Here is a 16,579-nt window from a genome sequence, read left to right as displayed (position 1 = left end):
AGCAAAGTCAAATATATTGTATCTGTGTTGGGTTAATTTCCATAGCATCAGAACAAATATAGAAAAGCTAACACAGGACTATGCAAGAACAAAAGAATTTGTATAAGCAGAACTGACTGCAGCTTAAGTCATTTTCACTGCTTAAATGCCCCCTAGGCACTGTGAGGAAAGGGTCAGAAATAGCAGAAAGAAAAGAAAGTACTTTCAAATATAATCATACTTTTTTACTTTTTCCCAGAGCAAATGTAAACTAAAAATAAAAAAATATATATTTTTTTATTCCACTGTGCATGATTTGACAGCACTAGTTCTGTATCAATGGAGAGAGAATTATGTTCTCCCAATGACATTTCTTCAGTATCTTGGCAGGATCATGGCCTTATACAGAGCTTCTATATGACAAAAAAAATTCAGCATTTTCATGGGCTACTATTATTATCTGGTAAAGTATAGGAACAAAGTAGAAAAAAAGGCAGAATCTAGAATATTTTTAATCTACCAAATCAATCCACTATGTGATCTGAATGTCTATTATCAAGTACCTAAAACCAACTTCCATAAGCCTTTTAAAGTAGAATAGATTATTTTTAGACTAACACATTTATAAAACACATATGAAATCACAATCTTTTCAATCCCATGTAAAAGTTCACATCTTTGAGATATGCATGGCATAATTCTGAATATAAACAGTACAAAAGATCACCACGTTATTATTTTCACTGAGTAAATAATAATTTTTGTTATTTTATGTTTACACTATATCCAGTGAATAAAATTCATTTCTCTAGTAGAAAGATTTAATTTAATTAGGGGCGTGAAATATTGTTAGGCATCTTCTATTGTATGAAGCTTTTCAATTATAATTTTCTGATATAAAGTCAACTTGAAAATCAAAAATTTCTAACCTATAGAGGGTCTGTATTAAATAGAACTTTGAGCTCTTTCTCGTTACAGCTGCTTCACAAGCAGCTGGATGGTGAAATAATGCTGGTATTCTGTTCACCTGAATGCATTAACAGTTCATTTATTTGTACAAAAAGCTATTGTTATTTGTGATGGTGATATCCTGGAAACTGAGCATGTTTTAACAAAGGCCTCACACTGTAAAACCCCAGCCTGGTATTGCAGAATACACAAACATACTGATATGACCAGAGGATTAAAAGTCATAAAATCATGCCAAAATCCATGTACTCCCTTACAGAGTGTCATGCCTTAATGCAGCAGTAACATTGGACATCTGAGGCCAGAGAACAATGCTTGCACCATTTCTAAAGATGAGATGAAACCCACACATTACTTATTGTGCTTGTCTCCTTTGCCTCAGCCCAAGTCAACAGCAAAATTCCTCCTGTCTTTTATGGAGGAAGTGACATTAATTTGTCTTACCTTGTCTCTAATGATCATATTATATTTTTTACTCAGCTACTGCAAATTGACCTTGAAAGAAAGATTAAAGGTATGGAGTTGAATTCTGGAGATTTTTCTCTTTTCCCAGCACATAAAAAGTACAGGAATCCATCACATTGCTTCCCTGGTAGATACTGATGCCATAAAGAACAAAACATTAGCACAGCCACCTCCTTAGAAATTAGTTTCCACAAATAGATCTTATGCTTCTGCTGATAAAATTCGTTTGCAATGGTTTTCATAGGAAAAAAAGAAAGACTTAGGTGTCTGAGACAATTTATTTATATACATGATCACAAAAAGCTTTCCCCAGTATCTTCTTCTTCCAACAATGCAAGTAAGCATGGAATATTTTTTTATCTATCTATTTATTTATTTATTTATTTGTTTGTTTATTTTTTTTTAATTCATTTCTTTTTTTGCCAGCTGTCTGAATTTGTTAAAGTTCAAAAAAAAAAAAAAAAAAAAACCCACATTTTTCTTTACTTGCATCCTGGAAGCCTATCTAGTATTTTTTTTATTTAATTCTCTGTCATAAAGCTACGCTAAAGAATCAGAGTAATAAAAAACTAGATCAGTAAAAGTTTTTATTGTTACTTTATGAAAATCTTTTTCTTAATTTAACTTAAAATTTTAACTTGAGGGCTGTTTTAGGGCTTTCCAGATATCTGGTGAAATACAAGATTTATTAATATTTTGGTATTAATCCTTCTATGTGTACACGGCAAAAGAAGTAATACGATCAAAATAAATGCTGATTTAGAAGCAAAATGTTGCAACAACAACAATGGAGTTAAAATGAGACAAAACGTTTTTAATACTGGGTTTTGCACTTAGGAGCTGTGTTTTCATAAAAGTTGGGTTCCTTTTTTTTAAAGCGTTTAGTGACCAAAACCAGCTGCATTCCCAGCAGTTCCTGTCCATCTCAAAGGCAGTGTGAATGACTACTGAAAGAACAGAACCCCTAACCATTCCTCTGTGAATGACTACTGAAAGAACAGAATCCCTAACCATTCCTCTGTGAATGCCTACTGAAAGAACAGAACCCCTAACCATTCCTCTGTGAATGCCTACTGAAAGAACAGAACCCCTAACCATTCCTTTGTGAACGACTACTGAAAGAACAGAACCCTAACCATTCCTTTGTGAACGACTACTGAAAGAACAGAACCCCTAACCATTCCTTTGTGAATGACTACTGAAAGAACAGAATGCCTAACCATTCCTTTGTGAATGCCTACTGAAAGAACAGAACGCCTAACCATTCCTTTGTGAATGCCTACTGAAAGAACAGAACGCCTAACCATTCCTCTGTGAATGCCTACTGAAAGAACAGAACCCCTAACCATTCCTTTGTGAATGCCTACTGAAAGAACAGAACCCCTAACCATTCCTTTGTGAATGCCTACTGAAAGAACAGAACCCTAACCATTCCTTTGTGAATGACTACTGAAAGAACAGAATCCCTAACCATTCCTCTGTGAATGCCTACTGAAAGAACAGAACCCTAACCATTCCTTTCCCTCCCGCAGGACCAGCTGCTCCCCACCCTCCCACCTGCAGCGGGGATGGGTTCCCGTGTGTGTACGTGCCGCAGTGTTTGCCCCTCGCTGCGCGGTGCGACGGGGTGGAAGATTGCACCGATGGAAGCGATGAGATGAGCTGCCCCGTGGAGATGCCCACCAGCACGGCCCCGGGCTCCTGCAAGGCAGCAGAGTTCCTGTGCCCTTCCCAGGGCTGTGTCCCGTCCCTCCTGCTCTGTGACGGGGTGCCCGACTGCCGCCTCAGCGAGGATGAAGCTGGCTGCCGTGAGTTACGCCCATGGTTCTCTGTTTTTGGTTGGTTTTGGTTGTTAATTGCAGCCCTGAGATGTGTGAAATGTCCCTGTTTCAGCCCCCGCGTCTGAAGAACAAGTCAGAGCTCTTCACCTCTTGGTCTTGTAGTTGTTTATTAATTCTTATCTATAAAATTTTCTTTCTGCCCAGTTGAGATCTGCTCAGCAAGGCAGCCAAAGGCACTCTGACTGTCCCCGAGGTGGTGTTGTCTTTTTATACTACAAACTACATATAACATATTTACAATTACTTTCCAATACCTATCACCTATGTTAGACAGTGCACTTCTATTCTAAACCACTCCCCAAGTGCCAGCATCACAGCAGAAGATGGAGACCAAGAAGAAGAAGAAGAAAGGCTAGACACGCCCTGATTCCTCCATCTTGTCCCCATAACCCCCGTACCAAAAATCCTAAAATTTACATTTTCACCCTGTGATAATTTTATTATTATACTATTTAAACTTCTGTGAGTTTCAGGTCCTCATACAAAGCTGGTAAATTGCTCCAGGGGTCATAATCAAATCCACAGGTGTTCTGGGCTGTGTGCCAGGGTCTCCGAGCCCCCGGTGGGGTCCTCGGCAACTCTGGACACTCGGAGGGATGTGCTGAGTTCCGACACACGGTGGTGGTTACGGCTATGGTAACTTACCCGCCCAAACTTTCTTTCCAGAGTTTTAGAAAAGTTCAACACAATGAAGTTCAGTGTAAAATTCATTATTTCCTTGTCAAATAAACCCCTATTTGTGTCACATATAATGCATTACTGCAGAGATGCTTTACATTTCTAAATAATTTTGCTCATGCATATTAATTTCCTTGCTATAATTTAGTAAGTGTTTAAAATAACTGCAGTTGTGTTTCTGTTAATATTTACAAGCATTTCCACATTTTTTCCTTAAATCAGTCAGCTGCATTTGCATTGCCTCTGTAACCTCTGATCGTGATATGACAGAAAGATAGGCCTCTGCAGTTCTGTTATTCAGTAACATTTAAGGCAGTCCTGACCTTTCAAGGATTTTGAAATCAAGTCTGTTCATGAAATAGCAGCAATCTCCGCCCCAAGCAAGGAAAAGGGCTCACAAACAAAACACAAGGTCAATAGGCTTTGAAATGTAACTGCAATGAGATGCCATGGAGAAGCATCTGAAACAAACAGACACAAAAGTGAGTGTCTGCCATTTAAAAATATTTCATTATTAGCAGGTGAACTGAGGCCAAATGTTTTATTCCAGGAATTTCAAAATAATTAGCTACACAGAAAAAAAAAAAAAAAAAAAAAGGCTTTTTACATATAAGCACTTTTCTTCCTAAACTGGTCATGCTCTAAAACCTTTTTAACATTTTTCTCATCCTTATCAGAATGAAAAAAAAATGGTAAAAAATATCAGTTTCTAGTGGATTAGAAATTCATGTTCTTTAATATTTTCTATCCAATCTACTAAATATAAATAGAGGCTACTGCTCATGCCAATTATTTAGCAAAGTAGTTTACCAAACTGGCTTGGATTTGACAGACTATCTGTGTAAGTCTTTTGTTTTGAAGTGAACTCTGTGGTTTTGTTGGCAGAAGACATGATTTTGGAGATAACTTTGATGTTAAATTCTACATACCCCAAAGACGCATAGAAATTTTGCATGTTCCTTTCTTCAAATAAACCTCTCATGGGTAATCTTCATTTGACCTTGTTTCCTCCTCAATCTGTCCTCTGGTAGAGACATCCATGCTGTGTTCTATTACATGTACATCCCAACTCCACACCACAGAAGCTGATGTGGAGCCTCAAAATTTGAAAGCCAAAAGATCTCCATGATTTTGTGTATTACCTAAACAACTGAGATACTCCTTTGTTTTGTTTATTTTACTGCTTTGACTTCAAAACAAAACCCAGGGGTTAAGAAGAAATTAAATCCTGGTCTATGCAACGACCAAATAGTCTCCATAGATATTTCAGAACTTTGGGTATCTCGGTCTGTAGGAAAATTAGTCAAGTCTATACTTGTTACTCCAAAATTTGGTTCATAGTAAATAAACATGCAAGCCTTGATAGTATAAGATAGAAATACAGAAGCAGTAATTCTTGTTTCTTCACTGAAGAAGATAATTCAGAGAAGCAAAGCAAAGCAGAGAAGAAGGCAAAGCAAAAAGAAAATTATTTGTGCTAGTTTGGAATTAAATCAGTGGAAAGCTGATTAGTGTCACAGCTGGTGGTGAGATCCAGCTGTGTGTGCCATGAGAACACAGTGTTTAATCTTTAGCTTCCTACTTTTAACAGGTGAAAACCCATAGAAGTTTGTTAACGGGGGAAGGTCAGAGAGAAAAAGTAAAAATCTCAGAAATTTCATTCTTTTAATGAAATTTATGCATGATCTATAAAATTTATTGTTGTGCTAGTAACTCCAACCTATGTTTACTCTAATAATAGTACAGATTGAAAGTGGGGATTCATTCTTTTAGATTTAGATGGATATTTTTTCCTTGGTGCAGATCAAATCTACCTCCTCATTTTAGAAAACTTCAGTTTAGGAGTTACTGACACTTTCCATTTTGTGTCCCATAGCAATTTTATTCTTTTAAGTGCAAAACAAAACACTTAACACTATTTAAGTGTAGAACAAAAGTGTTCTGGGTTCAGAATTCAGGAATTCATCAGGGAAAGTTTTCTTTTGTGATAAAGACTATTTGTCAAAATGCATCTTGCAGAGATTAAGGAAAAAGACCTAAAGGAGGCCAGGACAAAAAAACTCCAATCAAACAAAAAAACATTGGTCAAGTCCCTACTAAAAACACAGCTTCTACCACAGAAATGCTTTTCTTCATGACTTAGGAATTTATGCAGACAGAATTTCCTGTAGAGTTCACATAGCAGTTAGGTTGTACAACATTATGATAATACTCTTTTATACCTGCTAATGAAGTGGATTTGTTACTTGCTGCATTTAACAAAAAAATTCTGGAGCCGTTTTGCAGTTAAAGATGTTCTACTTGGCTGGCTCTCTTCTTGCTGACAGTTTTAGTGGAGGGTATATTACCTCGCCTATTTAATCTTTTATTTGCCTGATTACAATACTAAGGTTGTAAACCAAACATATTAACACCAGTGGGATGTACACACTAGTTTTCCACAGACCAACATCCTTTTCACCTGATTGAAATGCTAATAGCAATGAATAAAAAGTAATTTTTCAGTTTTCTGTAGTGTACCAAAATGTACATCTTGTAGTTTTGGTAAGTGTTAAATACCTATGAAATATTAAAAATTTTATACTTTCAAAGTGGCTGTGATATTATACCTTCTACTGGTTTAGTTTGCACCTGGAAAATTAAATATAGATGAAAATTGGATATTTTTATGTTCATATCTTTACTGGTTTTAATGCCTCTATATTCTTTACAGCAGCACCAATAACTTGGTGTCGTTGTCCTTAACTGCAAAATTTTCAACTGTTAGGTCCATTGCTATGACTGTTCCCTCTGCAATGTGTTAAAATAATGTGTAAACAAATTGATTCCATCATTTTGAAACTAGTTTCTGAATGAGACTTAATTATGTTTGCTGATACCTTTTTTATGGGTTTTCTTTGGGATTTTGCAGTATATACTCTCAACATTGTGAGTGAATATTCACTCCTTCACAAATATTACATGGGAAAATTTGGTTTCTGTACCATCTGTGCTCTGTATTTGTTTACTTATTTAGCATCTCAGTAGTAAAGTTGTATGTCTTTCAAGATGAAAGCTTGGAGAGGTCACACAGATGCAAGTCTGTATCCTACAGCATGAATTAAGTTTTCTGCTAGTTTTTGAACTATGAGAAAAATAATACAGCTCATGATAACAACCATGTTACTTTTCATTTCAGCCATTAAAGATTGTTCCAATGGTTCTTTGTTATGTGCTTCAACTAATCAATGTATACCACTCTCCCAGCGTTGTGATGGAGTTGTAGACTGCATTGATTCCAGCCTTGATGAGTCTGGCTGCTCAGGTATTTAGTTTTGCATTAAAATGTCATTTGAAACAAAGAAAGTGTAGTTATTTACTACTGAATGTTTTGGCAGTCCTCAAACTTGACCGAGGTTCCTCTGCTAAAACTTTGTCAAATTATATTAGGCATGAATTTTCCTGATGAAAGCATGACAGATATGAAAGTGAGAAAAATATTTATAATATGCTTAAAATCTTAACATCTTCATAAGAGGTCCTTCTTAAAAGTTAAATACTTTTAAGACTTCCCTTGATTCAGCCAGTTGAGTTAACCCATAGTGTTGAGTAAAAGGCTTGCTTATTTGTGGGTTTGTTGTTTGTTTTTTTTCCAAGTGTATTACAAATCCAGGTTGGAAAATAATTTGTTTTAACACAATGCATTTGAAAAAATATTCAGGTTTGATTTGTAGTAGTTAAATGGTAGAGAAAAATAAGTAGAGGACAATAATACACATTCAAGGTGAATTAGATTTTTATTAACAAAATCTAATAAGTACATAGATGATGGTGATATAAATAATTTATTCTAGATTCAAAATGTCCCCTTAAATTACAGAAAGGTACTGCAGCTCTTCCCCAAGACAGATATAAACTCTTGACCAGTTCTGTACTGACAGCACTCTGCCAGCTTTGCTCAAGTTGCATTAGCTGAGAATTTAATTCTCTTTTTTTAATAATTTTTATTAGTTTTGTGGTAAAATTTACAACACATATGCATTGCAATGATATAATTCATTATAATATATTAAATGTCTATTTAAAAATTAAAGTTTTTACAAACACTTACTGGTAGGAGGCATCCACAAGTTTCTTTGGGAGTGAAATTTGACCACAAGTATTGTGTTCACTGTCTCTCATAGTATCATGAAATGGTTTGGGTTGGAAGGGACCTTAAAGATTACAAATTTGCAATGTCCTTGACTTGGGCAGGGACACCTTCTCAAGCCCAGGTTGCTCATGTGAGAGAAGGAATCATACTTCAAACTTAAAAAATTGCCACTTCTATAATGATGAGAGAATTCATACTTGGTAAATTTGATTTATAAAAATTATATTAAATTAAAAGAAATTTATTATGAAATTAATTCACTATAAAAGAATATAGAACATAAACTAGTAGACATTCATAAGAGTAATTTAAAAATCTTCCACTACTTTTTCAGAAAGCAGTCCTTTTATGTAAGTAATGCACTTTTCAAAATTTAACCCTGAAATTAGATGTGTCTACACTGAATAGAACTGTTATATGCTGCATGAAACAATTTCATTTTGCATATATTCAAAACTCTTTAGGTCTAATTAGTATATTACCAGTTATTTTCATACTGAAGAAGATTGAGGGGATTTTTTTTCTTTTTTTGATTTTGAGTTTTTTCTTGCTAAAGCAATGTAAAACTAACCTTCAGTAAAACTAAATCTGATGATGTGGAAATCCAAGTCAAGGGACATAAAGAGGTTTTAAAAGAATATCACTAAGTACTTCAATGCCTTTTGTCTTTTAAAGCCTGATTTCCCTCATTCTTATGAGAATATGATTTAAGTGTTTAAATTCTGATTATTTTTAATAAAAGGGTTGGTCATAAAGGAGTGTCTGTTCACCAACCCTATATAAAACCTATTACTAATAATGTAGACAGGTACTAATTAAATATTAGATCAATTCTTTTGGGTCTTATTTTATATATTCCTGTTGTTTGAAAATCAAGTAAGTGGCAAAAATTCTATTTCTGGAGTCAGATGAAAATCTCATTTGAGAAAAATTTGATGCTTGTTCAAGTGCAGCATGAGGATTTCAGTAAGCTCAATGCCCCTACATTGCTTGTAGTATTCTTATGACTTCACATTTGTATCACCAAGTCCAGATCTAAAAAAAAAGAAGTTTTGGAAGTGCTAAGCTCTCAAAAGGACAGGTCTTAATATTTTGCCATTTTGAAAATCAGATAATGACAAATGTAATAAAAAAGAGGGGGAAATCACAATTTTTACCTTTATGTTTGCAGCTTGTCCTGAGGAATACTGCAAAAATGGAGGAAAATGCATCCTCAAAGATGACATTCCATTATGCCAGTAAGTTTCATTGGCAGTTGACTTGTGCATGAATTTGGAGAAAACTGCTGTTGAAACAGGTGGTTTGCTCCCCAGGGATTGAAATTATATTTGGTAGAAGTGTATTTTAAAAAGTCTCTGTGTGTCTACACTATTTTTATTTACACTCAGTGAGTTAAACCACATTTTGAGAAGAATGTTATTTATCAGATAGAATTTTCTGTAACTTTTATCTTTCATTTCATGAGACAACCTTTTGGCCTGACTCCCTAAGTTTTCTGTCTCATGTTTCACTGCAACATTTCAAAACATATATTTCTGTGCCTTATTTGCAGCAGGGTGTTGTATAGCTCAGATGAGATTTTACAGCAGGCCACATACTCATCTTCATCTTCCTGTTAGGCTTTTGGAAAAAAAAAAAAAGGTTTTTTTCCACTTATTCTCCACAAAAAAAGGGGTTTAAAATGTGCTTTCTTTTTTCTGGAAATACTCTCTGATAAAAAAAATAATGTATGCAATTCTGGTGTAGAATGTACGAGCCATTAGAAAGAGTCTCAGGATATCTGAAGCAACTCTTTAAAACAAGATATCACTGTTTCCCTTTGGGAAATTAGAGGAGACTTTCTAAGTGCAAAGGAAGTGATGGTGTGTGTTGTGTTATCATGCTTTTGTCCTTCACATGCTCCAGTGGAGGTTGCCAGAGTTTGCCAAATTACTAAAGAAGTAACTGTTTCATCACAGTAGCTACCTTATTCAAGATTAGATGCTAAGCTTTGTCTCCTGGTTGCCAGGAGATGCACATTAATGAGCCTGCTTTGTCTTTCAACACAGGTTTATCCTTGATTGGATGGAGAAATGTAATATATAACATAGAAAATATGGGGACATTCATATAGGGTATTCAGATTTTGGTTTTAGAAAAAACTGTTAACTACCTGCAGATTTCCCCAAAGATGTCCAGTATAATAGAACAGAGAATAGTCTCTTGCCAGAGAATCCAAAAATCTTGGAATTTCATCAAGGTGGTGCTTCAAAAATTTTTTGAACACATAGAGAGAAAGGGAACAAAAAATCATAGGGAAAGATTGCAGAATGAAAAGTCAGCAGAAAATAAAGGCATTTGCAATAGGAGGTTTGTAATTTGTAGATTAAATCATTGATCAAAAATAAAATTGCTTGTAGGGACAAAGGGCCGGGGGAGTAATTGAGATTTTAAGTGTACAAGAGAATTATGAGAATTGAATTTCTGTTCAGACTTGCAAGAGAAAGTAACCCAAACTAGCAAATATTTTTTACCCACAGAAATAAAAAACAGTTGGAATAAAAACAGTAAATAAAACTAGTAAGTAGGGTAGTTTACCTCAGCATTCAGTAAGAAACATATTTAATTCTGATGTAATGCACAGGCAACCAGAGCAAAGGCACAAAAAAAAATCCTTAACTGGGAGGTTGACATAACTTCAAAAGTTGTACTTGCTTGTGTTGGGGAAATTGGTCATCTCTGCACAAGAATGCCAGAACACCAGGGCATGTTGCAATAGACTTTCTGAGAACTCCCTGTAGGGGAAGTGGCTGGCTGGAGAACTACAAATGGAACTAAATACCATTTAAGGCTTTATAATATTTTAAAGGAATTATATATATATATATATATATATATATATATATATATATATATATATAATAACAGGAGAGTTAACCATTACTAAAATAAACTTCTGCTTGACTTTTTGAAATTCCACATCAAGACCATAAAAAGACCAAAAAAAAAACCCTAAAAATATACCTGAAATAATTTCAAATGTAGAAGTATATTAGTTTTCAATACTCGAGGGGAAAACAACAAAAATACAGAACCAGAAACAAACAAACAACTCCCCAAAATAATTGAACAAAAATAGAAATTATCATGAAAAATATGCTATTTTTTATCTTTTAGTTCTCAGTTCTTACTCTAAGTTTCCTGAAAAATAAATAATAAATTTAGCTAGAAATGTCTTACTCCCTTGACAGCAACTGTTTTTCTAGACTGCAGGATAGGTCAGGAGAAAAAGCAGAGTGTTTGAGAGTGCAGAAATCCTGTTCCACAGCAAAGAGACTCTTGAAAAGAACAGAGTCCAGATACTGCCCTGCCACAGAAGTGACAGAGTCTTCCTCAACACCCAGAGGCAATTGTGTGGGGATCAAAGTGCTCTTAGAAGTCCCTGGGTTTGACTAATACTATTCAGTGACACAGTGGAAAAGGAGAAAATTTGTTAACATATCCTTTCCTTACTATTTTATCTGGCAAAATGGATTCTGGTCTTCCCCCAAGTGAGATGATTGTGCTGCAGTTTCTATAAAACAAAATCTGAGTCTGGAGTTTAAAAGTAATTCTCAGGCCTCCCTGAGAATGTTGGTTTGGCAAAAAATTGGAGTGGACAGCTCTCAAAGCTTCATCTGTTCCATCAAGTTCCTATAAGAACTGAAATTGCTGCTCATTTTAGGCTAGTTTGAGACTTTCTGGAAAACATTTTTACTGATGATAACAGCCAAGTTTTTCTGTGGTTTTAATGCAGTGGGGTTGAAGTAGTTGACTGTACATCCTTCTTCCAATAGTTTAACCTGCAGGAATGGGAACAGTGGATTTGCAGTAGCTGCTTAGGCAAAAGAAAGCCCTAGCATCTGAACTATTTGAAGAGAGTGAAAGCAGGCAGTAGATTTTTTACATTTAGTGCTTCTCCAGTTCCTTTGATGCTGTATGTTTTTACATGTGTTACCTTGTGTAGCTTAGACATATATGTATAAAGTTAATATTTAGGGCACTAATCTGTCTTTCAAGAGGATGTAACTAAGAGGGATCAGTAGCAGTGGAAGGTGAGCTCTGACATCCCTTTGTGAATAGGCCTGGTGAAAACAAAAGCAGTGGTTACAAGTCTAGATAAGTTTTCAGTATATATTGGAGTGGGTAAGAAAGCTGATGTATCAGATTGCCGTAATTTTTGTTCATGCTGCTGAAAACAGCTTGTCTAGGCTGGTGCATAATGACTGCAATAACATCAGTGGGACGCCCAGTGTTTGAGAATGTGACTGCTTAGTTCTGGTGGATGCTCTCAGTGGGAGCATGTGAGTAAATGCCGGGCACTGGTGCTTGGGTGATGGTTCTCTTCATACATAGAAGGAGGAAGCTTGATGGTTGATCCTCCTCAAACACAGCTTGATGGTTGTCCTGCTCCTGCTTGGTATTTGTATTTTGAGTTAGCTTTGAAAGTCACTTGCACTTGTTTCTGCTATTTGGTCAGGAGAGTAATTGAGGTGCATATTGAACACATTTTTCTTGTACTTTCTATTTCATGGGTATTTTCTTTGTCTGCCAAACTAGATGGAGCTTTAAGCTGAAATTCTATGGCCACTCTCATTTGACAAAATGTGACTCCTATTTGTCCTGACTGAGGTCTCTTCTGTAGTCAATGTGCAGCCAAGTGGCTGGTGCTGGCAATCAGCTACTATGATTGCACCAGCAAATCACGATAATTTGAGCAATAATGACCAGAATTTTTGCAATTTCCATCCTCCGATTTCAAAATAATTCCTTTGATTATATGTATGCTTTCCCCGACTGCTTGTCCAACGTTTCTTTGTGTTTGTTTTATTTTTGCTTTAAAGTGAGACCACAGACTCCTGGAAACGTGGGAGAGGAATATAGAGGAAAGGAAGCAAGCTGGGAAAAGCGTGTTTCTAACACACTAAAGTGGAAGGATGAGACTTCAAAGATTGTACTAGTATTGAAAGAGAAATAAAACCACTGAGAACAGAAAAAAAAACCACAAAAAACCACCAAACCAGACTCTTCATACATGCTTTTCATTCTTATCCAAGTAGACAAGAGTGATATTAAACATGCACATTCAAAATGTAGTAAACTTCACATATAATAAATATTAAATCATCATCAAATCTTCAAATGGTTTGGGTGGAAGGAAACTGTAAAGTTCACCTAATCCAACCCCTCTGCAATGAGTAGTTTCATCTTCAATTAGATCAGATTGCTCAGTACCCCATGCAACTTGACTGTGAATCTACCACATCTCTGGGCAATATATTTCAGCATTTCACAAAGTTAGTTTCAAAAATTTCTTTCTTATGTCTAGTCTGAATCTCCCCTTCTTCACTTTAAAACCAGTATTCCTGGTCCTGTTCTTGCAGGCCCAACTGAAAATAGAATTGTTTAAGTTGGAAAGGACATAACACAATGCTTGACTTTCCCTTTATTTTACACAAATATTTTCAGCACAATATACCAAATTTTGGAGTAGTTACACTGAGTAGTACTAAAGAGCATATGAGAGCACTTTTATTCTTGTCTGAACTGTAAGAAGGTTCTATCCTTTACCTAAAAGAAAAAGTAATTGCATTCACTTAATTAAACAATCATATTACACATTAGAAATAAATCTTCATTAAACAGTTTTTAAATTCACTGAATATGTAATTTCTCTCTAACTGGGCTGTGGAGATTGAAATGCAAGGAGTCATTATAAATAGAAAATTAAATATTATTGTCTTTGTAGTTGTGTATCTAAATGCTGATTTGGCCCAAAATACAGAAACCTAATTATTTTGTTTTTTCTTTTATGTCATAAAAATAAAGATTACTTTCTCTTTTGTTTCTTTTACAAAAAGAATTGGTTTTACAGGGTAACCATTCATTCAGAGAAGTGGAATTCTTGTCTCTTCTTTTTAGAAAAACTACAGGTTAATTGGTCCTCTATTTTTTACTTCTTTCCTTCTCATTTTTACAATGAGCTTGTTATTTTAACACAAATTATCTGTTTTACATTGCAAACAAAGTATTTAATCATGAGTAGTACAGTAGCAAACAGTATTTCACAAAATTTAAAAAAAAAACCAAGGGAGTGTTTTTGGTAGTTGAAACATAGTTAAACCATTCCAGTAAGCATGATAAACTTTTCAGGAGCTCTGCAAGTGGCATGCAGCATCACATAATGTCTTGGTAGACTATTTGATCCCTTTTCCAGTTAAGTATCATATAAGGCAAAGGAGATGAATCCTACATCCTCACTGGACAATATTTTTCAGTGACTAACATAGGGTTCTTCTTGGTTTTTTCCTAAATATGTTTGACCTTGGATCTACTCTTACTTGTTCTGCGTTACTGGATTTTGAGGACTGAGGGTGATAGTTATCTTTAAAAACTAAAAGTGGGAGGATTGTTTTTGTATCACACTGGATGTCAGGAAAACTGAGTGATAATAGTATTCCAGCCTAAGAAAATAAAATGTCTGGAAGCATCTGGAATGTGATTTGATGGAAATACGAAGTTTAACACTGATGATATAGGAACACCAATCCATGAGTAAAGAGAGTTTATAAAAAGAGAAGAGAGCAGTTTCCATTTCAGCTACATTTTCTCCTGCTCCTCTCAGAAGTTCCCACCTCAGAGGGAAGATTGCTGGCATAGCAGCTGCTGATTCACTGCAGATTGTTAATGGCCCAAACAAAGCAAATTGGTACTGATTTCACTTCTTCCCTAAGAATTTTCTTTTAGGTTTACTGAACAAGTGGGACATGGGTAAATTGTTAATGCTAAATTGAGCATATACACCTAGTCAGGGAAGTTGTAGTCATGAAAATCAATTGTACATAGAGGAGCAATGAAATAAGGATGTAGCCATGGATAAAAACAAAAGCCTTGATGAGTAATCAAAAATATAAGACACTGAAAACAAATGTCATGTTGACATTTGGATTTTGGGAAGCAAAGACACATCTACAAACATATATAGCTGGTAAAGAGAAGGGGTTTTTTCATATCTTTCCTTTACCCAAGTCTCATTTGAAAAGTGATGCTGGTGCAAATTAAGTAACAAATTCAGGTTACCTGAGTTGGGTATAATTAAGAATAGGAAGACAAGTTAATATATCTATTCTTCAGAAAAAATTTGACACAATTTTTCATGAAAGAAAATATACAATATGATGATGGAAATGCATTTTAAATGTTTGCTTACAGAAAACTGTTTCCTAAAGTTTTTGTTCAGTCTTGATCCTTTCTTATTTGGAAACTTATCATGAAATCAAGATGCTTGATCCAACAATACCCTTGCCTTTTAGTTTTTCACATTTCTAACTTCATGGCCTTTTCCAAAGGAAAATCCTAGGGGGATTATGGTGCAGTGTGACAGAAACTCAGCTGCAAAAATCTTACCATTTGATCTCTTTTGCAATAGTTGGGATGAAACAGCTTTTGCTTCTCATGCTGATTGCCTGCTCACAGGATGTTCAGTGGTCATTTCTCAACACAAAAAAAAAAGTAAAATCTTTTGAATCCTTCATATATCAGAATTTATAAAATACTGTTCCTTCATTTGGAAAAATATATGTCAAATTTGTTTAATGAGTTAGGATTTTTTTCATTTAGTTGTACGAAGTGACTTCAAAGTAAATACATTTGGCCAAATAATTTTTATCTAGTGAGAAACTTGCCATTGAGCAATTATCAATGGCATACACTGGCTATCTTTTGTATTTAGAAGGAGTTTACTTCAAGTGTTGCTCTTCTTCTTCCTCTACAGATAATAGTATGATCCTGAGGTCAGCTCTTTATCACACTGAAGCCAGCTGCTTCATGCATTTGCAACTTCTAGAAATGAGGGAAAAAAACCCTGATATTTATCTTAGTTAAACCTAATTGAATACACAGGGCCGTTTGCCACCTTCTGCAGTGAGGCAAGGATGTGCCGTGAAATTGTCTTTTGAGTGGTCTGAATAAGGTGATTGCTTAATCCAATGATTTCAGAAGGAATCTTTTTTTGGTGTTCTTATTATAGAACTAAAACAAGGTTGTCCCTATGTAACTGCTAAAGTTTGACTGCACATAATTGAGAACAAGATGTTAGAGTCTAATAAATAAATACAACTGAATAGACGCAAAGAATGGTCTCACAACAGATTTCTGATCGTATCTTTTAGAAATCTCTAACATTTGATTCAAATGTAAATCAGACTTCCTCATTTAAGTCTTCAGTTTTGGTCTTTTTTTTACAGAAAAAGAAATTTCAAGATGTCTTTTAAACTGGAAACAAACTAGGTAGCTTATAGTCTTTCTGTCTTTTCCTGAGGTGAAATATGACTGTGACAAATGAAAAAAGTTTTGCTTGAATGACCCATTGATAGAATCAGAAGAGCAGTCATAGTGGAAGTGCTTATTTGAAATATGGCCCACAGGTCAGTTTGGAAAACAAACTGTGAACTATGAATTTTCAAATTGCCTCTTCATTATATGTTTGCTGAGTGGG

At 35.1% G+C, this 16,579-nt stretch overlaps 1 protein-coding gene across 1 annotated transcript in view; it reads left to right on the top strand.

Annotated features, from left to right (window-relative positions):
• Positions 1–16,579, top strand: part of MALRD1 (MAM and LDL receptor class A domain containing 1) — a 233,366-nt gene that overhangs the window by 179,551 nt on the left and 37,236 nt on the right. The window contains exons 33-35 of the mRNA XM_063176389.1: positions 2,946–3,221; positions 7,111–7,236; positions 9,236–9,302. Of these exons, the coding sequence (XP_063032459.1) occupies positions 2,946–3,221; positions 7,111–7,236; positions 9,236–9,302 (469 nt within the window). The remainder of the gene's footprint in view (positions 1–2,945; positions 3,222–7,110; positions 7,237–9,235; positions 9,303–16,579) is intronic.

The sequence above is a fragment of the Melospiza melodia genome, chromosome 1 (assembly GCF_035770615.1).
Source record: "Melospiza melodia melodia isolate bMelMel2 chromosome 1, bMelMel2.pri, whole genome shotgun sequence".
NCBI lineage: Eukaryota > Metazoa > Chordata > Aves > Passeriformes > Passerellidae > Melospiza > Melospiza melodia.
The sequence above is the reverse complement of the archived record's forward strand: the minus strand, read 5'-3'. Positions and strand labels throughout refer to the sequence as shown.